Here is a 25,056-nt window from a genome sequence, read left to right on the forward strand (position 1 = left end):
AATGTTTTGAATATATTTTAAATAGCTGCTTAGAAGTCTTTGTCTGCTAATCTAATACCTTGTTCGACTTGGAGTCAGTTTTTCTTTTGACTGCCTATTTTCTGAGTCACATTTTCCTATTTGTTTGCATGTCTGATAATTTTTTGTCGAAAACTCAATATCATATATAATACATTGTAGCAGCTCTGTTCTGTGAGGATAATTGCATGAACCCAAACTGTAAATTTTGTTTCCCCATAGCATGCATCAGTTGATAGTCTCATGACTTCCACTGCTGCTTTTTTAGCCTGGCCCTGGGTTCTTCCATGGCCTTACATCATTTGACAATCACCCAAGGGTTTGTGCAGAGGTGAAGCTCATCTATTTCTTTATTTCCTTGCTTCTAGTGATTTGTCCCTAATTTCCAAGTATTCTGCTGACCTCAAGCTCTGACACTTCAAGCCTGTAAGGTTCAGCTTTCTGCCATCCGAGCTGAGCATGGTTGGAGAATATATTCAGTTAAAAAAACAAAAACTCTCAGGTTGACACCATCTAGCTGTGTTCAAATGCAGAAGTAAAAAAAAAAAAAATCAATTAAAAAAAATAGTAGAATCCTCTATGGTCTCTGCCTGCTTTTTTTTCCTCTTATGAGTTCTGCATACTTATATAATTGAGCTGTCAGCCAGGAATGTGAATAGTGTTTACAATCAGAATTTATGTCTTAGGTCTTGCTCCTGTGGTTCTCTTGCTGCCCGGATTTCCTCCTTTAAATTTCAGCTGATTTTCTAGCCCTTAACTCTCATCCCTAGCTCCTTTAGCTGGTGAGGGTATGGTATTTCTGCTAACTTTTTTCTACAGCCACAAAGCTGTGGGAGTGGGAGAGCACCCTCGGGTGAGAAAGCCACACACCAACCATTCCAAAGCCTCTCCAGTTGCACTTTTACAAGAGCAAACTCTTCTTGCTTTCTATCTACTTTTAGGGGTTTCAGTGTCTTCAGGATTTTTGGTTATTATTGTTGTTAATTGTATCCAAGTTTTATAATTATCTGTGAAAAGGTTTGTGTAACCAGCTCGCTGCTCCAGTGTTACAAGATGTCCTGTCTGATTGTGTTTTTGAGCTGAGTTTTTCTCCAGTTTGTTTCTCTACAGATCTTATCTGGCTGATTACTGTTTATTCTCAATGTTTGTGGCCTGTTTGGTGCCACTCTTCCCTATTTTCTTGTATTGTCAAGGGAAAACATATATGTATATCTATGTGTACACCTACATCCACGTCTGTCTGTATCTTCATTTCATGGGAGGGAGGGAGCACAGGGGCCCATTTCATCATCATGACCCAATCAGCGTGGTTCTTTCTGGAGCTTAACTTCTCAGATCCTAAACTAAGGACAGTCTACCGCTTGAATGGCTCAGTTTTGGACTGGGCTTGACTGCTGAGGAAGTGAATTGTCCATCAAGGGTAAAGAGCTTGGAAAGTACTCTAGGAGCATTGATTTTATGATACTTATTTTCATGAGTAGTCCATATGCCTCTTTAAGAGCTCACTTTCCCCAAAGGAGGAGCTGATTCACTGAAGGCACTGTCTGACCTAAAGCATCTCTTATTTTAAATAAGTATTAACATTCTAATGTTGGCTTAACTTGATTTCATTAATTAGGACTGTCTGGCAAGGGGCTATATCACATCTGGTATCTGTTCTAGCACTTATTCTAAGTAACTAGTTCAGCATCATAATTTTAACTATGAGACCCAAAGTTAAATGTGTGGGAAGGATCTACTTATTTTTCCTATTAATTCCAAACTAAGTAGATTTTAAAATAAGAAAGAGACTCTGTTTTAAAGAAATGTGTTTATAATGATATGTGGAAATGGCTTGAGAAGTACTTATATCTAAAGGCTAGCTTCAGTCTCCATAGAGACTAGTTAGAAATTTATACTTATAAATCAAATGGTCTTCATTGTACCCCAGTATTATGCATTTTTCTTATCCAGATTGGAATAATCTGTGATCTTTTGAGACATTGGTAATTTACATTTTATTTACAACAAGTTGCCTTTTTCTTTTTCTTTCTTTCTTTTTTTTTTTTTTTTTTACTCTGCCTTGTCCACAATCTTCTATTTTCCCCATAACTAAGCAAAGAAGGGTTTTGGGTTATCTGCAAACATGAATTCTAGAACCCTTGTCATTTTCTTCTTTGAAATTTTAGTAAGATGGTCTACTTTACAAGAAAGGATTTGGTTATCCTCTTTTCATATAAGTATTCCATGGATATATTTATCTCAAAAAATATTACTTATTGGGTATATACTTATCTCCAGACTCATCAAGTGATATACATGAAATATGTATAGTTTTTTGTGTCAATCATATCTCAATAGAGTAGTTTTAAAAAAAAAAATGTTACTATCCTCCAGTCTACCAAGACTTTGAGAGACTTTAAATTTACTTTGTCTCAACCCTTTCTAAAGGAAAAGAACTACAGAAGATTGTCCACAGGTAATTTGAGGGCATTAAGTGCCATTTTACATAAGAAATCTGTAAGATTATTAAGCCTTCAGATAATTGGTATCTAAAAGGCACCAAAAGGCATCATTCCCTATATCTGTGTGAAATACATTTTGGTGTAAAATCTGCACCTGAGAAACACCATGCATCTTTTACAGCTGCACCTCTTATTCTCTCGATGGCTTCTTTGCAGTGGCACTGCTGAGCTCTTCGCCACCTGTGCCAAGAAGGACATCAGGGTGTGGCACACGCTGTCCAACAGGGAGCTGCTGCGGATCACTGTGCCCAACATGACCTGCCATGGCATCGACTTCATGAGGGATGGCAAGTGCATCATTTCAGGTAACATCAACAGACCAAGATCTGGCTCTGCTCTTCAGCTGTGGTTTCGATTCTTATCAATCTCATTCCACACTGGTCTCTACACGTGGATACCTGAACAGCCTCCCATGGGCCCCTCCTCCTTGCTTCTAATTTGAAGCCTCTCTTTGAAGTTCCCTTCCAGCCAGGAGACTTTCTGAGCTAGGAAGAACCAAATAGCAATTTTCTCTTCTCTCAGATTGCTGCATATACCATATATTATTCTCTCTAGCTAAGAAATTTCATAATTCAATTTAGAAATGGATTTGATGTCTTAGTCAGTACAGAACACTTGTTTTAGAATCCTTTTTGTTGTGTAAGAGATTAAAAACCTAACCCTAACCCTAAGCTATGCCTCAAAGGGAATTTATTTATTTTTAAACTCAAGACATTACTTTACACCAAAGTATTTTAACATAAATTATAGACACCACGATATTCCACCTCTAAATACTTCAGTATGCATTTCCAAAAATATTTTCTTATAAAACTTCTTAATATTATCTTATGTCTAATCTATATGCAAATTTCCCCAGTGGTTTATATCAATACAAATTGATTTATATGAATAAAAAGTCAAGTGGATCTTTAGGTGCAGCTGTCAAAATGGTGATATTGGGAATCCATTTCATCCTCTCTTTTCTTGACTCTATTTCCTCTTTTTTGGTCTCTCCGCCTCCCCCGGGGCATGTCTTCTCCACATAGTGGTCACCAGGAGCTTACATTACACTTAGAGCTAACAAACCCTCAGATCAGAAATCTTAGAGTAATCACCACCTCCTCTTTTTCTCTTATATTCTCATCCATATGCCTTAATGGCTCTCATTTCAAAGTGTATCCAAACTCCCGTCACTTCTCATCACCTCTCCCCTTATCTTAGCCACCATCATCTCTCTCCTAGATTGCTCTAGAAGCTTCCTACCAGGTCTCCCTACTTCTCCTCTTGCCCATGATCCTTCTCTCCCTTGTCTAGGAGGAGTCTTCAAAAAGTTCATGGAAAAGAGTTACTATGAAAAATCTATGCATGGATTTCAAATTTTTTTTTTTTTGCACAAAACTAAACTCATACTACCTTGTTATAACATATCTGAACAGGATCTAGTCTGAGGCACTACGAAGGATAAGACATCAGTTTGAAAAGAACCCCTCTCAGAAACATGAATTCTGCTAAGATTGAAGCAAGAGCAAACAGCCAATCAATGGTGAAGTTTGGTGGAAGAATAGTGAAATCACTGATGCTTTACGAAAAGTTTATGGGGACAGCACCCCAAAGAAATCAGCAGTTTATAAACAGGCAGCTCATTTTCAGAAGGAACTAGAGGATGCTGAGCATGAAGCACACAGCAGCAAACCAGCCACATCAATCTGAGGAAAAAATGAATCTAATTTTTGCCCTAACTGAAGAGGACCAACGATTAACAGCAAAGATAATAGCCAACACCATAGGCATTTCAACTGGCTCAGCTTACACAATTCTGACTCAAAAAGTTACAGTTGAGCAGACTTTCCACTTGATGGGTTCCAAAACTGTTGCATCGAGATCGGGTGCAGACAAGAGCAGAGATTTTTGGAAATTGTTTAAAAAGTGGGACCAAGATCCTGAAGCATTTCTTCAAAGAATTATAACAGGAGATGGAAAATGGCTTACCAGTCCTAAAGACAAAACACAACCAAAGCAATGGGAACCAAGAGGTGGAAGTGGTCCAGCCAAAGCAAGAGTGGACCAGTCAAGAGCAAACGTCATGGCAACAGTGTTTTGGGATGCTCAAGGCATTTTGCTTGTTGACTTCCTGGAGGGTCAAGGAATGAAGACATGTGCTTCTTATAAGATGTTTTGAAAAAGTCAGCCAAAACTTTATCAGAAAAATGCCAGAGCTTCACTAGCGAATCTTCTCCACCGTGACGATGCTCCTGCTCATTCCTCTCATCAAACAGAGCAATTTTTTTGTGAGAGTTTCCACAGGATATTATTAGGCATCCTAATATTAGGATGCTTACAGTCTTAATTTGGCTTCTCTGACTTCTTTTTGTTTCCTAATCTTAAAAAAAAATCTTTAAAGGGCACCCATTTTCCTTCAGTTAATAATGTAAAAAAGACTAGGTTGACATGATTAAATTCCCAGGACCCTCAGTTCTTTAGGGATGGGCTAAATGGCTGCTATCATCAGCTTACAAAAGTGTCTTGGACTTGAAGGAGCTTATGTTGAGAAATAAAGTTTATATTTTTTATTTTTATCTTTTAATTCAATTTCTTCCACAAACTTTTTGAAGTTCCCTCATATTCTCAACACAGAAGCCATAAATCTGTTTTAAAATGTAGGACAGATCATGCCATTTCTAGGGCTCAAAAGTCACCCTCTGAGAGTAAAAGACCAAGTCCCTGTAATCAACTGCAAGGCCCTACATGACTTTTTCTCCTTCCTCACCTCCACCTTCTTACCTATAATTTTTTCTTTTACTCCACATCCCCTCTGGCTATACCATTCCTCAGACACATTGGGCACAGGGCCCTTGCTCCAGCTATTCTGTCTGCCTGGAATGTTCTTTGCTCAGATACCCCCATGGCTCACTCCCTCAAGTCTTTGCTGAAATGGGATCTACCTTGATAATCCTATTTAAAATTGCTAAGGTCAAGAGGTGGCACTAAAGCAGATGAGAAGTTGCCAGCCATGTGAAGACCTGGGGGAAGAGCATTCCAGGCAGAAGGAACAGCAAGCGCAAAGGCCCTGAGGTGGGATATCACTCGGTGTATTTGAGGAATAGCAAGAGGGCCATTGTGTCTGGAGCTTAATGGATACAGTTGGGGTGTGGGGTTCAGGGAGAGTGATAGCAGAGGAGATTGAAGAGGAAGGTAGGGGGCAGATACTAGTTACTGTGGAGGATAAAGTAGTTTGGATTTTAATACTAAGTGCAGTGGGAAAAGTTTTGGGGAGTTCTTGATTAGGACACGGCATTAAAAAGTTCACCCCAACCCCTGTATAGATAGCTGATAGTAAGCAAGAGTGGAAGGCTAGGGAGGACACATAATAATTCAGGAGAGAGATGGTGATGGCTTGGACAAGGGTGGTACTAGTGGAGGGGTTGAGAGATGGTCAGATCATGGATGTTTTTTAACAGAGCTGAGGGGACTTGCTGGTGGATTGGATGTTGGATTGGGTTGGGCGTATGAAACAGAGGAATCAAGAATAACTGAGGTTCTTGGCTTTAGCAACTGGATAGATGACGGCAACTTTTATTGAGATGGGAAAGATGGGGGGAGGTAGGGAAGGAGCATAATACTTAAAGGTGGGGGTGAATAGAAAGACATCAATTATTTGTAAGTGTTAAATTCTGTATCAGGTACAATATCATCTAGCTGGTTCAGTGTGCAAATCTTGCAGCTCATGGAGAGGTGGGAGCTGGCCTCCATCCTTGCTTTCCTCCCCACCCTCCCTCACCTGGCATGGGATGCACCTGGAGGCAGTTTTGGCCAAGACAACCACTCCTTTCCTTCAGCCAGGTGTGACCAGTTTGGGGAATCAGGGGGAAAGAGGCACATGATTGCTGGAAGTCGGTGGGGGCTGGCCTCCTTTCTCTGTCACCAGCACTGCTCCCAGTCCTGACTCTCATTCATGAGATCAGCAGTCTGTGAAGAGAGGGTGAGTATGCTGATCCTGCCTGCCTTTTGTTTCCCTTTCATGCCAGCGTGGGACGACGGTAAAATCCGAGCCTTTGCCCCAGAGACAGGCCGACTGATGTATGCCATTAACAGTGCTCACAGGATCGGTGTGACGGCCATCGCTACCACCAGTGACTGTAAAAGAATCATCAGCGGTGGTGGGGAAGGGGAGGTATTGTTCTTGAAAGCAGAATTTTTAAAAAAATAACCCTTGATTTAGAGCAACTGAATTATAGGAGGCTATCTGATTTAAAATTTTGAAGGACAAAATTAAGATTTTTGATGAAACCCTAAAATACATCATCAATTAAAGTTCTCATATTATAAATATTTATATAAATACATTTGTTCACAGAAAGGACACGTAAGACACAGACATGAAAGTGTTCTACATGGAGCGGAGTTATGAATCCAAGTCAGTCTTTTGCCAGTTTTGTTAGACTTGTTATTTTCCTCCGAGGACCACAGTTGTATAAATTGTCTTTATCTATTAAAGCAGATGGTATTTTTAGAATCAGTTCTTTAATACACCCAGATGTTTTGACCATTATTTTTAAATGATTACACTCACTTTTTTCCTTTTCATCATTTCGAGGAGCCTAAAACTCCTTTCACTCACACACTGATGTTGGAGTCTCCCCCACAGCCCGATTTTTCTTCTGTTCCTAAGACTTCCTTTTCTCTACACAGGACATTTTCTTTTTTTTTCTTTTCTCAGAGGTCATAGGAAAAACTCATCAGGGAGAAGAAAGACATGTCTTGATGCAGACTTTAGCAGAGTTTAGGCAATGCGGATGAATGTCTGGGCTCAAATTTCCTTTCTACCACTTTCCAGCTGTGTGACCTGGGGCATGTGCCATAACCTCTCTGTGCTTCAGTTTCCTGTGTAAAGTGGAGATAACAATACTTCCATTGATGAGACATTTTACATTCTTTATTTTGTACCGAGTCTTTAAAATCTGGTGTGTGCATTTTACATTTAGGGCACATCTCCTTCCGGACCAGCTGCATTTCAGGTGTTCTATAGCCACATGTCTGGCCCTGGGCCACACCCCCGCCCTCTGCCTATTATCATACCCTCATGGCTTGACTCCCCTCGCTTATCTCTTCAGTCCCACTCCTGTTGACACCCTCAACATGCTTGCTTGCTCCTGCATCCTTTTGGGGCACCTGCCTTGCTGATGCCCAAACTTGGCTAGGACCATCTGCATCCGACATGCCTGAGCCCAAGATGCCGGAGGAAGTCACACCTCACAAATTCACTGCTCTTCACTGGCCCTGCTTAGCACTCTTTCTACAGTCTCATGTCAGCTCCTCCTCCTCTTTCTTTCCCATGCAGCTGTTACAGGCTTTGCCTTGGAAAGAGATAGTCGTCAAGGTCTTTGTCAATCTGACCTGAACGCAGTAGCTACTCAAGTCCTCAAATTCTTCCATTTTTAATGGTAAATGGCCATTGCTTGGGTGTCCCACTCGGGAAGACCTCAACCCTACCACCCTGTCACCTTCCCGCAGTATACCCCAAACTCCCTAAAATCCCACAGCACCTCCAAAGTGCTTCCAAGACCCTGGCTCCCAGTCCTGGGGCTGTTTGGCCAGTACCCACATCATGCTAGCTAAGTATTTTGAATATCCCCCTGCTAAAGACTGAATGTGTGCCTCCACCTGTAGTGGGATTTCAAGCTAGATTTGTTTTCTTTGATACTGGTCATTATCCCACCCCATGTCAGAACTTAGGGAATTATTTAGACACCGTAGAAATGAACATGGCCCAGCTCACTTGAGATAGTGGCATGCTTCCTCATTGTCTTTACTTCGACAATGTAGAAAGTGTCTTCAAATGTCCTCCTCACTTCATTTAAGGTTATTTTTCTTTTATCAGTTACAAACAGGTCCTTACACTGATCCTAGCACTGGCTTTTAATCTAGACCCCTGTTCTTTCATCGTCCTGCATTACTTGTAGGGAACAGTTTCTGCTCTTATTTTTCATAAATCCAACATGCTCATCATAAACATCTGACTACATTACTATGTTTTCTGATTTAGCTGTGGCGGAGCCTTTATCCATTAAAGGACATACTATAATAACTAAGTAACTTTCCTTTTATTTATCCTTTTTATTACAGGTAGGGCATAAGATTATCTGTTTTGAAATTTTGTGTGTAGGTAGTTACATTACCTCTGAATTTCATTTCAGGATAATAAACTGGTGTTAGAAAATATTTGCAATAGAAAATGGGAATTGGGCTCAGTAGGTTGAGAGCCATTGGTTCTAAATGATTAAAACTGAATAGCTGATGTGAAAGTTTAAACGTGGCTCTGAGTACCCAAGAAATTGTCTGATGGCACCAGAAATTTGAGAGCAATGCTCAGCAGAAATGAGTAGACATATTATTTCATTTGCTTTAGCAGCAGCCCTCACCTTATTGATTTTTATAGCATGTGTTAAATAAATTTCTCAGCCTGAAAGTAGAAACAGGTTCAGGGTCATCGGTAGCATTTTGCAAGCTCCAGGGGAGATGATTACCTCTTGTGCATGGATATCCCTGGCCTTCAACTCAGCATTCGACCTTACCCAACTGAGATAAGGACAGGGAGTTAAAAAAGCAGACTGAGGGCAGCACAGAGAAAAAAGCTCCCAGGATCTTTTTCGATCCCTTTGAGAGTCCCAAGGGTGTGTTACGATCATGTGCTTTATGGCTGGCAGGTGAGGGTGTGGAAGATAGGCTGCCAGATCCAGAAGCTGGAGGAGGCCCTGAAGGAACACAAGTCCTCCGTGTCCTGCATTAAGGTGAAGAAGAACAACGAGGAATGTGTCACGGCCAGCACCGACGGGACTTGCATCATTTGGGACCTCGTGTAGGTACCTGTGATGGAGACGCTTGCCAGACCCAAGCACACCAGTGTTTTATTGAACTTGAGAGGAGACTCCAATGGAGGACAGAAATCTTAAGGCAACAGTAGAGGGATGTTCTTTAGAAGCCATTAGTCTCTATGACCGTCCAGGGTTTACAGATGCTGCAGAGAAGGGTGGAATTTGCAGGAAGAACTGAATGTTAGAAGTAGCTGGGTGGATAGGGAAGTCGCTCTCTGGGCACCCACAGTGAAGGAGGATCTAAGTTGTGCTAATTCAACTCTGAGTGTTCCAAGTAAAAGGGAGCCAGGGAAGCACGTTGCAGACGCTACTCTTTATCATTGCACTCGGTCACGTGAAGTCCAGGATGAGCACGCCATGGGGGGGAGGGGGCAGCATAAATTTGCCCTCCCCCTCCGGTGGCCTCATTCCCAGAGAGCCCTTACCCTGTAAGCATATCACAGAATGCCTAACTCCAAACCGTCCGGACCAAAGCACATGAACTTTACTGAAGGAGTAATTTAAAGGATTTTCAAAGATGGTTTTTGAATTTCTGACCATAAGCATTTTTGCTGTGTGTTTTTAATTTAGAAGCAGACCCTATTTCCCCCCATCCACCATCACCTCCTAAGATGTGTTGCCTCTGCATAACTGTGTAAGAGAGGTTGGAATACGTAGGAAGACGGGAGAAGGGAGACATGCATTGGTGAAATATGAAATGCTCCTGACTGGAGAGAAGGGGATGAGAACTACAGGCACAGGCAGAGCACTTTTTATTTAATACATTCAAAAACAAAAACCAAAGCAAGCCTCTGTCTTTTAACCTGTGTGGCTCCAATTTTGATGTGCTTACAAATCCCCTGGGGATCTTGTTAAAATGTATATTTTGATTCAATAGATTTAGGGTGGCACCTGAGATTCTGCGTTTCTAACAAGTGCCCAAGTGACAGTGCTGGTCGAAGGACCACACTTGTAGAAGGTGTTACCTACACCTGACCTTCCCACTGGGAACATATATAACCAGAAGGGCATGTCTAAACTTATTTCCATGGATAGTTTGTGACTGCCTTAAATCCTTGAAGCCCTTGTTTTGTGTAGCAGAAATAGTTGTGCCAAAATCTGTTAAAATGCTCAGCTCAGATATCACATTTGAAAACTCCCATCATGAAAAGAAACTGCAGAAGAAGGTGCATTTTTTTTTTTTTTAAAATGCCAGGAAAGCCTGGCCTGTGAGATGGCCACCCAGCACGTTGTCTGTGGAAAGAGAAGTGATATTTACACATTTCTTGGTACAGTATCTGAGGCAGGGGTTCTCAGCCTATTGTGCACACAAGAATCAACTGGGATGCTAGTTTTAAATGTAGATCTGTGGGCCTCATCCCAGCCTACAGAATCCAAATCCCTAGAGGTGGGGCCTAGTAATATCCATTTTTAAAAAGCCTTTCCCCACACCTTGCTAGCTGGCTTGTAGGGAGCTCCACTTCCAAATGGTGACCTCCAGAATGAAGTACAGTGTGTGGGAGGCAGCAGGTTGGCTCTGAGTTCAGCCTCTTCTACTCCCTTCTTGCTGGAACTTAAGGCTTCTCATTGAGTTTTGTGCTCTGTGCTTAGTAAAGAGTCTTATTCTCTATCTTCTGATTGCTGTTGATGGATGCAAGGGGAGAATATAGAAATAGAGAGGGCAGAGTAACCAGGAGTCTATTTTGAATAAACACAAGTGCCACCATGCTGATCAGTATGAGACGTTTGGGATAGATAAGCCAACCCAAATCCAAGCTTGTACCAAATCCAATTTGAACAGTAAATCAACTTTCTACAAAAAAGAAAGTTGTTTCACAGCTTTTGAATTTACTTCTCAGGCATCTTAGGAGGAATCAGATGATCCTGGCCAATACGTTATTTCAGTGTGTGTGTTATCACCCCGAAGAGTTCCAGATCATCACCAGTGGAACAGACAGAAAGGTAAGTCCTCCCATCAAGAGCCAAGATCTTTCTGGTGCAACAGAAAAGCAGTGAAGCGTTGTGGCTGAGGGTGCAGGCTCCGGAGTGAAGCCACCGTCGTTCAAATGATGGGTCTGTTGCTGATCAGCTGTGTCACTTTGGAAAGGCCATGCAGCCTTCCCTTCCTGTCTGCAAAATGGGAATGATAGCACTGGCCTCACAATGTTGCTGTGAGTATTAAAGTCAATGCTTGTGTATAATGCTTATAGCATAGGGCCCGGAACATAGTGGGTACTCAATAAATACTGGTTTTTATTGTTAGGAAATTTCCGAGGCTGGAGTGGAATTGTGCCCAAACCAGTTGTTACTTTGACTAAAATCAAATAGAAAGACAATAGAGCTTTTCATATCTCATCACTCTATTTCATCAGTATGTTAAAGATCTCTTGAGCTGGGGACTGCTCCCAAGATGATTGGTCCTTCTGTTTGGGGGGACATTTCCCCTTGCAGCAAGTGAGAGGCTTTAGGAGGGAGGCCCATGGGTAAGGATGGGAAGGTGTCACCCACCCTGCAGGCCATATCAGATCAGCCCGATCTCAGGCTAATTACCAGCACATCCATTTAATGAGTTTGGAATCCCCTGAATTCATACTTTGAGTTAACTTTGAGATAACTGAAGAAGAGGTTGCATTTTTATCTTTTCACCAGGTAAAGAAAGAGTTGATGTATTAGAAGTATAAAAATATTGTGGGGAAAATACTAAAGGTGCTTCCCACCCCCCATTGTCACTGACTTCAAATTGGAATCTGGGATTGGGGCTTTTTCCTGTTTAATTGTCCCAGGTAATTGGAAACTACTGCCTGAAGACACGTTGTCATAAAAACCCAAGACATGCTTCCTGATCCAAGCCACCAGGATTTGCCTGATGCCGAAGAATGTTGTGAGATGGTGTGGAGGTCTCTGAAAGTTGGCTTTGTTAGTTTCTTCATGTCTCATGGCCCAAATTGGCTTATAGCATCCTTCAACTCTTGTGTTTGACTCGTAGTCCGAGTAGGCTTCCCTTTGGAACTGGGATGGGATGGATATTTGGGAGTTCATCATTATGTCACTCTAAATTTCCTGGCATATGGTGTATCAGTCAGGGTTCTCCAGAGACAGAATCAATAGGATATGTTATAAATATACAAGAAGGGATTTTTTTTTAGGGGAATTAGCTCACACAATTGTGAAGAAAAATCTCACGATAGGCCGTCTGCAAACTGGATGCTGGTAGCTTGGCTCAGTCCAAGCCCAAAGGTCTCAAAACCAGGGAAGCTGATGGTGTCCTTGATGTAAGTCCTGGAACCTGAAACCTGAAGAGTCTCAAGCTCTGATGTCCACGGACAGGAGAGAAGAGTGTATCCCAGCTCCAGTGGATCGAGAGAGAGCTTCACCTTTTTTCCCCCTGTCTTTTGTTCTCTCTGAGCCCCCAGCGGATTGGATCGTTCCTGTCCACACTGAGGGCGGGTCTTTCCCACCCAGTCCACTCAGGCTCTCATGCTAATCCCTGCTGGAAACACCCTCGTGGACACACCTAAAAAGATAGCTTTACCAGGTTTCTTGGCATTCCTTCATCTAATCAAGTTGACACCTAGAATTAACCTTTACATATGGTTCATAGCATTTTAAAATAAACATATTTGTCATATCCTAGGTTTAGTTCATGAGACTTGAAACGGTATATTTTCCTTCTATTAAAATTTTCACCATAATATTCAAATCATAAATCTGCAAAACTATTCTAAGTGCTGGGGACATGACAGTGACCCTGCTCTCAGGGAGCTTACTTGCCTTACCTATTTATTTTGGGTAGGAGGGGATGGAATTGGATAATACACATGTAATAAGCAATGAGAAATAAGTGAACAAGATATGAGATGGTGAAAGGACTGAAAAGGAAATAGTACAGGTTGTACGATACCAGATGGGTGGCGGGAAGCTCCTTTAGCTAGTGTGGTTGGCAAAGGCCTCCTTATGGAGGTGACATCTGAGCTGAGGCCTCAGGGACAGAAGTACCTAGATCTCACGGAGGGCATCCCTAGCAGGGACACTTGGGAAAGACCGAGCCCCCAGTGGAGCCCAGGAGAGCATCACTTTGACTTCTATGGCTGGGAAGACAGGCAGTCAAGTCTCAACTACTACCTAAGAAACATGGACTCGGGCATGCTTTGATACATCTTTATGCTTTTACTATGAAAACAGAACGTTTTGTTATCATGATCAAGCATTGATGGAAATAATGGAGCAAAAGAAAAATGTTAAAAAGGAGCATTCACAGTTTCTATCTAGATTCAGAGGAATAGAAATATGGATTCTTGGCAGAGTGACTAGAACACAGCAAATTTCATTCTACATGAAACAAAGAAAAATGGGTAAAAGGGTGCCCAAGTTCAGACTCCCGGTTCCAGGTCAAGCTCTCTTTATTTAGAAATTTTGTTTTTGAATAGATTGTGCATTCACAAGGTTCAAAGTAGAAAGCAATATATTCAGGGAAAAATCTCCCGCCCATCAGCACCCCAGTGGGGGGGGGACCAGGGCTATCTGTTTGTCTTTAAACCCCACTCTGTACAGTATGTTATTGCTTTGGGGCAGAAGGGAAAGTTGGGAATATGGGAGGAAGAGGGAGTGTCCAGCGCAGCGGGAAGTTGACTATGCAAGGCCTAGTTTCCAGAACCCTCGGGAGTGCTCACTCCCCACTGGAAGGAAGGAAAAGCTTCCCTCCCAGCAGACCCTCAGCTTTGCTGTCCTGTAACTGCAGAGGAGAAACTGGGTGCAGTAGCTGTTCTTTCTTTTACAGCTTGTTTTAGACTCAATCTGCTTAGTCTCATCAAAAGCCCTTTCTGTCACAATCCAGGTTTATCAGCATATCAATATCTCTTTAAATAGAATGCAAATTTAAAAACCAATACTAAAAATATTAAAATGGTTTCTCCACCGCCTGCTGTAGCCTATTTATAATGTCAGCCGATATCATCCCATAGTATATTTTTGCTCCCTTCTATATAGAGTAGAACCATCTTTTGTTAGCATGTGTGTGGATTCCACTGAGCCGAATCCTGCCTAATGCTTCTTTCCTGAATTCCAGGTTGCTTACTGGGAAGTATTTGATGGGTCAGTAATCAGAGAGTTGGAAGGTTCCTTGTCTGGATCAATAAATGGTATGGATATCACACAGGAAGGAGTGCACTTTGTCACAGGTGAGTCCTGGGATAAGAAAAGGAAGCACAGCCTGGCTTATTTAGATGAAAACATGGAAATCTCAAGGGGGAGGCCACCGGGCTGCAAAAGGGTCTCAAGGGCAATTTGGCTAGATTTAGACCTGAACATTGCAGCCAATGTGTCCGGAAAAGAAAAATCCAGAAGTGAACATTTCAACGAGAGGAAACATTTGCACAGGAGCCTTAGGGGAACAAATCAAAGCTAAGCCTTACATTGCTAGGTCTGCTTTTTGTGATGAGTATTGATGATAGAATGGCCTTTAAATGGCCTGGGCCATCCAGCATGTCTTCCTCTCTATTTCCTAGTGAAGTCTTAAAAGCCAGTCTTTTTATTCCCCTTTATTGTTGAATGATGTAATGCCCTCTTCCCCCTACACCTAAAAATAAATGAATTAACCAGTATTTCAAGGGGGCATTCACTGTGCAACATGCCGATTAGAACAACATCAACATCATTTCCCATTGGACTCTTTGATTCTTCAGAACATTAACAAATAAATGCTGTTAATGAATTAACATTTCACAAACACATTGACTTAAAGCAAGATGTACTAGACACAGTGCAATCCCAGTCATAGACACAGATGTACATATATATGTGTATATATACATCTTACTGAAAACAGCCCAGAAGGAACTAAACCAAGAAGTTATTAGTGGTTATTCTGGGTGGTAGGATGAATGGTGATTTCACCTTCTTTCACTCACCCCCCCCATTTATTACAAAATATATAGATTTTTATAATCAAGTAAAACCTTTATTATAAAGACAGAATTTTCTTCTTTTAAGTTGGCACATGGGGAATGTACTGAAAATGATCCAGTTATTTGAAATCAGGGCTGTGTGTCTCTATTCTATTACAGCAACTGTTTATATTTTTGTGTTTTGTGTTTTCAGGTGGAAATGACCATCTGGTCAAAGTTTGGGATTATAATGAGGGTGAAGTGACTCACGTTGGGGTGGGACACAGTGGGAACATCATGAGCATCCGGATAAGTCCAGGAAATCAATATATTGTTAGCGTAAGTGCCGACGGAGCCATTTTGCGATGGAAGTACCCATATGCCTCCTGAAACACCTGGGACCTCCCCAGCCAGGACATCCCATGCAGTCCGGTTGAACACTCAGTTGAGATAACTCCAACTCTAGTCTTGATTTCTTGCATCTATCTTTGTTCTTTAGTCAAAATATTTGATCTCTAAATTTCTCCTTTCCCTTATAGAATACATTTTATATTCTTAAATTGTATATAAAACTGAAACACGTTCAAGAATTTTTTCCAGACAGTAATTGTAATTAAAAGTTTTAAAAATTATGAACAAATTCCAAGTTGTTGTAATCTCTTTTCTGCAACTCTGCAAAACCCACAAAACTTGCTCATGACCTGTCCACAGACAGCATTGTTACTATCCTCTAAAAATAAGGCAAAGTGAATTCACCTTCTTAATCATCATTTCATTGGTCAAGCTGCCTGGGGCAAGACTTGGCTTTGAATCCCGACCTTGGGCAGGCTTTTAAAAACTCTCTGGGCCTCAGTTTTCCCTTTTATCAAGCGAGAATAAATTCCTGCTCAAAAGGTTATTATGAGAATTAAGCAAAATAATATGTTAAAGCATTGGTAGAATTCCTGACCTAGAGTAGAGTGAAACACGAATGCTTTTTCAAAGAAAATGTGTGTTGGGGATCTTAGGGCGATTATCAAAGATGAAATTTCAGAACTGTTTTATTGGAGTTGACCATAAAATCTTTCACCTGTGCTTCCCACCAGAAGGGCGATGAAATGGACCTTGTGTTTTAATCATCCAACAGGGGATCTTTTTCCAAAGAGGGTAAATGATCGCATTTTCCAGAAACACTTGGAGTCTGCAGTTCACAATAGTCTTATGTAGTCTTATGTCCTAAACATGTCCTTTATTCTTTAACTAATGCAGCTTTTTTGCATCAGGTAACTGGCTGCTACCCTATTTGAAAGATCAAAGAGGCTATTTAATGTGACAATGACTTATTTCTTAAATAACAAGTAACATTTCCGAGCTTTGAGGTAATATTGCAACCTTTATGCTGCCGTTCTATTTTTGAGCTTGAAATGGATACATTCATTTTGCAAGACCTTGCCTGATTAATTATAAACCTGACAGTTATGGAATAACGTGAGCGGAGGCCCCCGGGGTTACCCAGGGAATCAAGGGCGGGGCAAGGCCGAACTATTTCTGATTGGGCAACAATTCAGCAAGGGTTTGGCGTGAAGGAGTGAAGAGATGACCGCATAGGGGGCGCGCCTGAGAGCCCCGAAACTTCCTGGTAAGCAAATGCTGGGGTTGGAAAGGGCCCGAGTCGGTCAGTCCGCAGGCCCGGGTCGGGTTCTGGTTCCTCTGCGCACCAGGAGGCTGCCTCCCCACGTTGCCTTAACCTCTCTGCGCCCACTTCTCCACCAGTTAAACCGAGGATGATCAAGTGTCGCACGTTTTAAAAAAATTGACTCCAGTCTGTCGTTTACAAAAGCAAACCACACCACCCCGGAGAGCCACACGCGGCTCCCAGTTGAGGTCCCGGGACGGCGGGTGCAGGCACAGGCTCTGCCTCCCCAGGGGCTGGCGCGCTGGAAGCAGGCGGCGCCACCTGTCCGCACACCCCCGAGCCCGCGGAAGAACCAGCGGGGCACAGAAGGGCTCCCCGGCCCTTCACAGCTGCCAGCGCGCGCCGCTCTCTGCGCCCGGGGCTGCCCTTTGGGGACCCTTTCCTTTCCCTTCTCTCCGTTATCCAGCTGGACGGAGTTACGAAAAGCAGCGGTAACTGGGGCTTTGCAATTTGCTAGGCGCTTTCCCATTTGTCGTTCCCCTGTTATATCCACAGCTTGAAGGTTGGGCGGGGAGCAGGAGCAGAGGTTAGATCCAGGTCTGCTGGTTTAGAAAAGGTAAGGAAGGGTGGGGACCCCGGCCACGAGGACGCCCAGTGCTGTTACTACCGGTCTGTGTCGCGGGGCGGAACGAGGCGCGGGTCGAGGTGGCCGGGGACTGCCCCGGGGCCGCCTGTGCGGCCGGATTCCCGCGCGGGGAGGGGCGGCCCCGCCCTTGGCTCCGCCTCCGCCCTGTCCCCGCACACCTGGCCCGCAGGTGGCCGGCGCCGGGCCCCTCTCCGAGGCGGTAAGGAAGGGCTTGTTGGCGGCTCGTCCGCCTCGGGCCCCGGGGCTCTGCTCCGGGAGCCGCGCCGGCGGGAGCCATGGACCCGGGCCCGGGGGACGCGGCAGGAGAGGGGCCGCCCGCTTCCCGGCCCCGCCGCCGCCGCCGCCGCTCCCTGCGCCGCCTGCTCGGCCGCTTCCTGCCGGCGCTGGGCAGCCGCTCCCGCCCTGGGGACTCGCCGGCCCGGCCCCAGCACCAGCCCCAGCCCCAGCCCCGGCCTCAGCCGCAGCCCGGACACTGCGATGGCGACGGCGAGGGGGGCTTTGCCTGCGCCCTGGGCCCGGCTCCAGCGGCCCCCGGGAGCCCCAGGGAGGAGCGGCCGTGCGGACCCCAGCCCCAGCTCCCTGCCGGGGACGGGGCGCGGCCGCCGGGCGCGCAGGGCTTGAAGAACCACGGCAACACCTGTTTCATGAACGCCGTGGTGCAGTGTCTCAGCAACACCGACCTGCTGGCCGAGTTCCTGGCGCTGGGGCGCTACCGGGCGGCGCCGGGCCGCGCCGAGGTCACCGAGCAGCTGGCGGCGCTGGTGCGCGCGCTCTGGACGCGCGAATACACGCCCCAACTTTCCGCCGAGTTCAAGGTAGGCAGCGCCCTGCAGCCGGCCCTTCTGGTTTCGCTTCTTGGAAAAGTGCGTGCACCACCAGCAAGGGATTTTCTTGGGACTCTCTTTAGATGCCATTTACCAGTGGAGCCTCGGGTTATGGCCTTTGTTTTGAGTTGATGTGTTATGCTATCGCTTGCATTTGTTTTCTCTACGAATTAATTTCCCCCAGGTAATTTGAACGGGGGTGGGGAGAGCCGGCAGGTTTAAGTGTGTTCAGCATTTTTGCATTCAACGAGCATTTGTCGAAGTGTTGAAGGTCTGGGTGCTAATGCCCGGGATAAAGCTCCCAATCTGGAGGGGGGTGGTGTAGGCAAGCGGAGTGTGAAGTCCAAAACCTCGGAGGAAGGAAGTGATGCTTTCGCTGAGATCTTAATAATGAGGAGAATGCAGCCAGGCTAAGATCTAGGAATAATCCAGGCTGAGGGAACAGCAAGTACAAAGGCTGAGAAGAGTTGAGTGTCGGAGGCATGGAAAGAAAACTAGTGTCGCTGGAGCTCAGGAGGCAGGTGAGGTTCCCCAGATCATGTAAGATCTTGGAGGCAGTGGTAGAGTTTGGATTTATTCTGAGCCCAATGGAAGCTGAGATCCCACGGGCCAGGTATCGTGCTTAGTGCCTGGGGAAGGCAGTGGGTGTGCTGTTTTGGAGAAGGCATCCTTTTGTTTACTGCACATTCAGTTTCCTACAGTGTGTTAGCATCGGGTTACGTTTCTTGTCCGCAGGATCACGGTCTACTTACTCGGGATGCTGCAGGGTCATGAGGCTTTGTAAATTGTGTGTATCACTTCACCCGGAGTTAAAGCGGGGTGTGTGTTTGGGGTCCCAGTTGGACTAAAGAGTTCCTGATAATTGATGCACACGGCTTGCTTCCTGCTAAAAAACCGCAGCTCTGGGCAGAGAGCTGAAGCTCCCCACAGACAAGTGATTGTTGTTCTTGGGGGAGGGGGGAACCTGTCAGTGTTCATTCCACAAGCATCACCGCTCTTGAGTTTCAGCCTGAGAAAGCATTCTTTGCCGTGTGACCCACAAGGATGCCAACCCCCACCTTTCTGTCTCCTGCCTCCATTAGTGAAGCACTCTTCTGAGGCCGTCAGTGGGTCAAATGGTTTCACTAATGTCTCTCTCTTTTTTTTGGGCAATATTCGCTTTTTAAACAGGAGAAACTATAGTATAGTTGTTAAGAGCAAGGTCTCTGGAGCGGTGTGAACTTGAACAAATTACTAAATCTTTCTGTGTCTCGACTTTCCTCATTTGTAAAATGGGACCAAATGGTACCATAAGTATTAAAGAAGTGTATGTAGAGCACTTAGAACAGTGCCTGGCCCATAAGAAATGTTTGTTATTCTATCATCACACCTCCTTATCTGCAGAGACCTAGAGGAGGGAGGGAGGTAGGTAAACTTTGTGTATATTTTCTCTTGCCAGGTGCATTCCCATTCACTTACTGCAGCAATGGGAGACGCCAGAGTAGTAAACTCCCAAATTAGTAATCCCCTCAGTGACTCACCAGAATTTCCTATCTTTCTCCTGCTGTCAAATCATGAGGGCCTGGGAGCCCCCAGTGAGCTTTAGCAGATTGAAGGATAATCAAGTTGTTAATATGTTAATGAGGGAGATTTAATCTGGAGTTCCCTGGAACTTTTGGGTAGCCAACCTTGGAAGAAGTGCAGGATTCCAGAATCTGGGCTTTTAAACATTGTGGATTGAAATCTAGATGGGCTCTTCTACGAAGGTCCTTCAAAAGTTTCATGAAAAAATAGATTGAAAGATAATACAAATCTTTCCATGAACTTTTCAGTATCCGTGTATTTTACAGATGAGGAAACATTCATTCCACAAATATGTGTTTTTTTAAATTTTTTAAAAATTTCTTTAAAAAATATTCATTGACTGTCCAGACTGTACTGGGAACATGGAATACCAGATGAGTGCAAACCCAGATCTTGGGGCTGCTCTCCAGGAGTTTATAGTCTAGCAGGGACGTGGATGTTAGTGAAATAATCACACAGGCCCGGGTTTAGAACTGTTGACAAGGCAGAAAGGAAAAATACAAGGTGCTATGACAGTTATGGCAGGAGGATGTGATTTGATTGGGGGACGTGGGTTGGGTGGGTAGGGAAGGGAAAGCTTCCCTGGAGAGGCAACCATCCACTGAGTTGAGTTTGGAAGGATGAAGTATCAACTAAGGACATGGGAGGGATGGAGAAGTGCATTTCAGGCCCTGGGAACTGAAAATGCCAACCATGGAGGTGGGTGGGGCTGGGAGGCCTTCTGCTGAATGAATTAGTGAAAGCCTAAGTGGCTGAATAGGAGGCTGGAGAGTTGGTTGGGAACAAGCCATATAAGGTTTTGTTAAGAAGTTTGGCCTTTAAGACAGATTGTTAGCTTCAGGCTGAGGAAGGAAGGAAACTGAGAAGCGGGCAGCGGGTATTGCCCCTACCCCAGCCCTGCACCTGGGATTGGTTTTGGGGGTTCTCCCTTCCTGAGTACAGAATCGTCCCAGCCTCCCATAGACGGTAGGACTACTCCTTGTTTAACAGCAAATGAATAAATGCATTTTAAAAATCCTGTCCATGGTATTATCTGTAAATGCTTTTCTAGTGATGTAATTAAATATGTGTACTATAATACGTAGAATCTAAAAAAGTTGATCTCATAGAAGTAGAGAGAGAAAAGTGGTTACCAGAGGCTTGGGAAGGTAGTGGGGAGAGGGGAATAGGGAAAGGTTGGTCAGTGGATACAAAGTTACAGTTAGATAGGAGGAATAAGTTCTGGTGTTCTACTGATCAATAGGGTGACTTGGTGTTGTACTGCACAGTAGGGTGCCTATAGGTGACAATGTATTGTATATTTGAGAATAGCTAGAAAATAGGATGCTGAATGTTCTAAACACACAGAAATGATAAATATTTGAGGTGATGGATTTGCTAATTGCCCTGATCTGATTATTGCACAATGTATACATGTATCAAAACATGACATTGTATCCTATAAATAATGTACAATTGTCATGTTGATTAAAAATAAAAATAAAAACTAAAAAAAACTAAACTGGTCATAAAAAAATGCGTATTGTAAAGAACTGGAAAGTGCTAAAACTTTAAAAAAAAACAAAACAGAACCATAAGTCCACCCCGTAGAGATAGCCATTGTAAACATATTGATGTGTTTCAAAGTATATACAAACAATTGAATATTCTAGTTCTGTATCCTGCTTTTTCCTTTTAAGTATTGTTATAAGACTGTCTCCTGGTCATTAAAATATTCTACACAACTTAATTTTTTTGTATGTATTATTACATGAACCAGTTGTATGTGGAGACAATTTTCTAGTTATCCCACTGTATTGAAATTTCTTGTATTTAAATCATTGTCCTCAACTCTGATCATTTCCATAAGCTTAATTCCTACAAGTGCAATTTATATAGTCACAGCAAAGATATGACTATTTGTCTTTCTGTTTTTACTTTTTAAATTAACTTTATTGAGGTATAAATTAATACAGTAAAATGCACCCACTTAAAATGTAGAATTTAATTAGTTTTAATAAATGTGTGTACGTTTGTAATCACCATTCCAATTTAAAATATTTAATTTTTTTTCCTTTTTAAATCAGCTTTTTGGATTTGATTATTTTTAGTACCCATATTGACAAATTTCTTTACAAATAATTATGTCAAGTTTTAGATATACTAGGGATGCATATTTTCCCAGCCATTGCATATTCTTCTCTTTTATTAATTTTTCCCCAGCTTTATTAAGGTATAACTGAGAAATAAAAATTGTATATGTTTATAGCGTAAACATGTTTTGATATATGTGTATGTTGTAAAGTGATTAAATCAAGCTAGTTAACATATTCATCACTTCACATACCACTTTTTGTGGTGAGAACATCGAAGTTTATAACACATTTTTATTAATTACAGTCATCAAGCTGTATAATAGATTTCCATCTCTTATGAATTTATTGAACAAAAAGAAATAGCATCTGTTTTTATTTTTATTTCTTTGATTAGGAGCAAGGTGGAATATTTTTCCTTGTTTCTTTACTTGTTGTAAGTCTGCTTTTGAAACTATCTGTTCATGTTGTTTGTGTACCATTTTGCTTTGGGCTTAAAGTTCTTTTTATTTGTTTCTGTAAGTTCCTCAACCCTTGTCATCTTTGCTGCAAATATTTTCTCCAAACTCTCTCCTTCCCCCTACTCCAATAGTGGAAGCTTTAGATTTATTTTTATTGGATCTTATAATAAATATTCTATTTTACGTACTTCTAGTTTTTCTATAGTTATATTAAGGATTTCAGCCACCTGTAATTTATCTGAGCTTATGTGCTTAAGGATCAATTTTAGATCTACAGTGATATATTTGAGGTGTTGCTTTTTAAAAACAAGGATGCCTCCTTCATCACTCTTATGTTTTGGAAGTTCTGGACAAAACAGAAAGACATTAAAAAGGATTTAAAATATTGAACAGAAAAAATTGCTAAATGGTTCTAAAAATCCATAACTTTCAAATTACTGCTGTCACTAATGAGGTCAGATACAAGATAGAGAATCAAATGCAATAATCATTTAGAACATATCAAAATTAGATTCATTCATAAAAGCAATGAGAAATGTGAAATAGCTAGGAATAATTTTAATAAGAAATACCTGTATGTTAAAAATGATCAGGATTTGGAAGAGAAACACACACACACACACACACACACACACACACACACACACACACACACACACACACACACACACACACACACACACACAAAACGCAGATAGAGTGATGCTGTGTTGCAGGATAGAAATAACCAAATATTGCTGTTCATCCTTCCCAAGTTAGTATTTAGTTTTAATGCAGTTCTAGTCACATCTCAATAGACTTTCTATGGGAAAGTCTTCTGTGGGAATCAATAGGTTAAGTTATAAAAAAAAAAATTCTGGAAACTGTCTGCCAGACACTTTACAATTGGGAAAAGACCAATAATGTTCACTGTAAAAAAAAAAAAAAAAAATTGGAATGTACAAATGAAAAAAATTGCTCAGGATACCATCATTCTGTGTTTAATATATTTTTACACTTTTTTTTTTTTTTTAAGAAAAAGACAAGATCTTTTTTTTTTCTCATTAGTATTTCCTCAATTATAATTTCATTTTTTTTTTTTTGGCAGCTGGGCTGTAGGGGGATCCGAACCCTTGACCTTAGTGTTAAATAAAACATGGCACTCAGACTGAGCTAACCGACCAGCCAATCAATCATGATTTTTTAAGGCTGTCCAATATGAGTGTGCCATAGTTTTCTCACAGGTAACTTTAATACATACAGATATCTTTGTATCTCTCCACCGAAGTATAATTAATATGTTTATCTACAGGGACATTTTAAAATTCCTGTCTTGTCTGTCTTCTTGAAGTTGTGAAATTCTTCCTGGAAAGGTTGCAAGGCAATATATCCAGGCTAGGCTGAAGAGTTATCAGTCTTAAAGAATTATCTTGATTAGCTGGAGGGGACTGGATTTTGCATGGAAGTAAGAACAAAAGTAAAGTTGTAGATGAGAAGTAAGAAAGCATGTTTTGGGGCACCTGCTTGTTTACCTGGAGCTTTGAAATGCCTAGGAGGCTGGTGACAGACATGGCTTGGGGCCAGACCAGAAAAGGAGTTTGGACTATTACGTGGTGAGTAGGAGAGTCAGGAAGGATTTGGAGGAAGGGCAGGACATTATCCAGCCTGGCTGCAGGAAAATTGGTCTGGTCTACCCTGAATGCAGTGGGTTGGCAGGGGGCAGATTCTAGGGGTCAGACCGTAGGTATTGTCCTCTGGGTCAGCAGTAGTTAGAACTCAACATGACAATGAGCGGTAAGGCAAAGACATTTTGGGAGCCAGAATCCAGACTGCTTGACAGCCGACCTGACAGCTGATGCATATGAAGGAGAATCTGAAAGATGACACCAGCATTAAGAGGAAGAGCTGGTTTTAGAGATTTTGAGTTAGAGGGACTGGCTGCTCACCTGGAAGGAAATGTTGTTAATAGGATATAGGTTGGAGGGTGGCTTGGGGGTAGGGTTGCCAAATAAAACACATGACGCCCAGATGAATTTTAATCGCAGATCAACAATAACTTTTTAGTATAAATGTATCCTAAATATTGCATGGGGCATATTTCCACTAAAAATTATTCATTTTTTATCTGAAATTCAAATTTAACTGGGCGTGTTCTGTTTTTATTTGCTAAACCTGGCAGCCCTCCCTACTTGGGGGTCAAAGTGCAGAGAAGCCTAGGGGAAGGATCTAAACTGATATGATTGGAATAAAGCCAGCATTTCAATTAATTAAATGTTAAATTTTGCTTTGTCTCATCTTAAAGTTTCCTTTAATTGTCAAGGGAAGGTTAAAAGAAAGAAAAAAAGAAAAAAGACTAGCTCGTTTGATTTGATTGATGGTTGTGAAGATCGTCCTGGTCCTCAGCCTTGCTCAGACTGGTCTCTTCGGCTGGTGTGAACAGAGAACAAACTTGCATGGGACAAGGCTGGAGACTTGGCTGTGCAGTGGGACAACCACAGAGTACTTGGTGCACATGTGCATGTACACAAGATGCGGGGATTTGCTTACACTCAGATGCTCATATACTTGCACATGCATAGCAGAAAATCCCTGCAAGGATGCTTAAGGAACTACTGAGAGTGGCTGCCCTCTGGGAAGGGGCAGCCGGGGATGGAGGCCA

At 42.6% G+C, this 25,056-nt stretch overlaps 2 protein-coding genes across 3 annotated transcripts in view; both read left to right on the forward strand.

Annotated features, from left to right (window-relative positions):
* CFAP52 (cilia and flagella associated protein 52) overlaps nucleotides 1-15,627 on the forward strand; it is a 51,083-nt gene extending 35,456 nt beyond the window's left edge. For both annotated transcript variants that reach the window (XM_063112756.1, XM_063112755.1), the window contains 6 exons: nucleotides 2,679-2,827; nucleotides 6,530-6,675; nucleotides 9,209-9,360; nucleotides 11,215-11,317; nucleotides 14,421-14,532; nucleotides 15,452-15,627. In XM_063112756.1, coding sequence (XP_062968826.1) covers nucleotides 2,679-2,827; nucleotides 6,530-6,675; nucleotides 9,209-9,360; nucleotides 11,215-11,317; nucleotides 14,421-14,532; nucleotides 15,452-15,627 — 838 coding nt within the window. The remainder of the gene's footprint in view (nucleotides 1-2,678; nucleotides 2,828-6,529; nucleotides 6,676-9,208; nucleotides 9,361-11,214; nucleotides 11,318-14,420; nucleotides 14,533-15,451) is intronic.
* Nucleotides 15,628-17,773: 2,146 nt separating this feature from the next.
* Nucleotides 17,774-25,056, forward strand: part of USP43 (ubiquitin specific peptidase 43) — a 65,452-nt gene continuing 58,169 nt past the window's right edge. The window contains 1 exon segment of the mRNA XM_063112725.1: nucleotides 17,774-18,313. Coding sequence (XP_062968795.1) covers nucleotides 17,774-18,313 — 540 coding nt within the window.

Source organism: Cynocephalus volans, chromosome 10, assembly GCF_027409185.1.
Source record: "Cynocephalus volans isolate mCynVol1 chromosome 10, mCynVol1.pri, whole genome shotgun sequence".
NCBI classification, from domain to species: domain Eukaryota; kingdom Metazoa; phylum Chordata; class Mammalia; order Dermoptera; family Cynocephalidae; genus Cynocephalus; species Cynocephalus volans.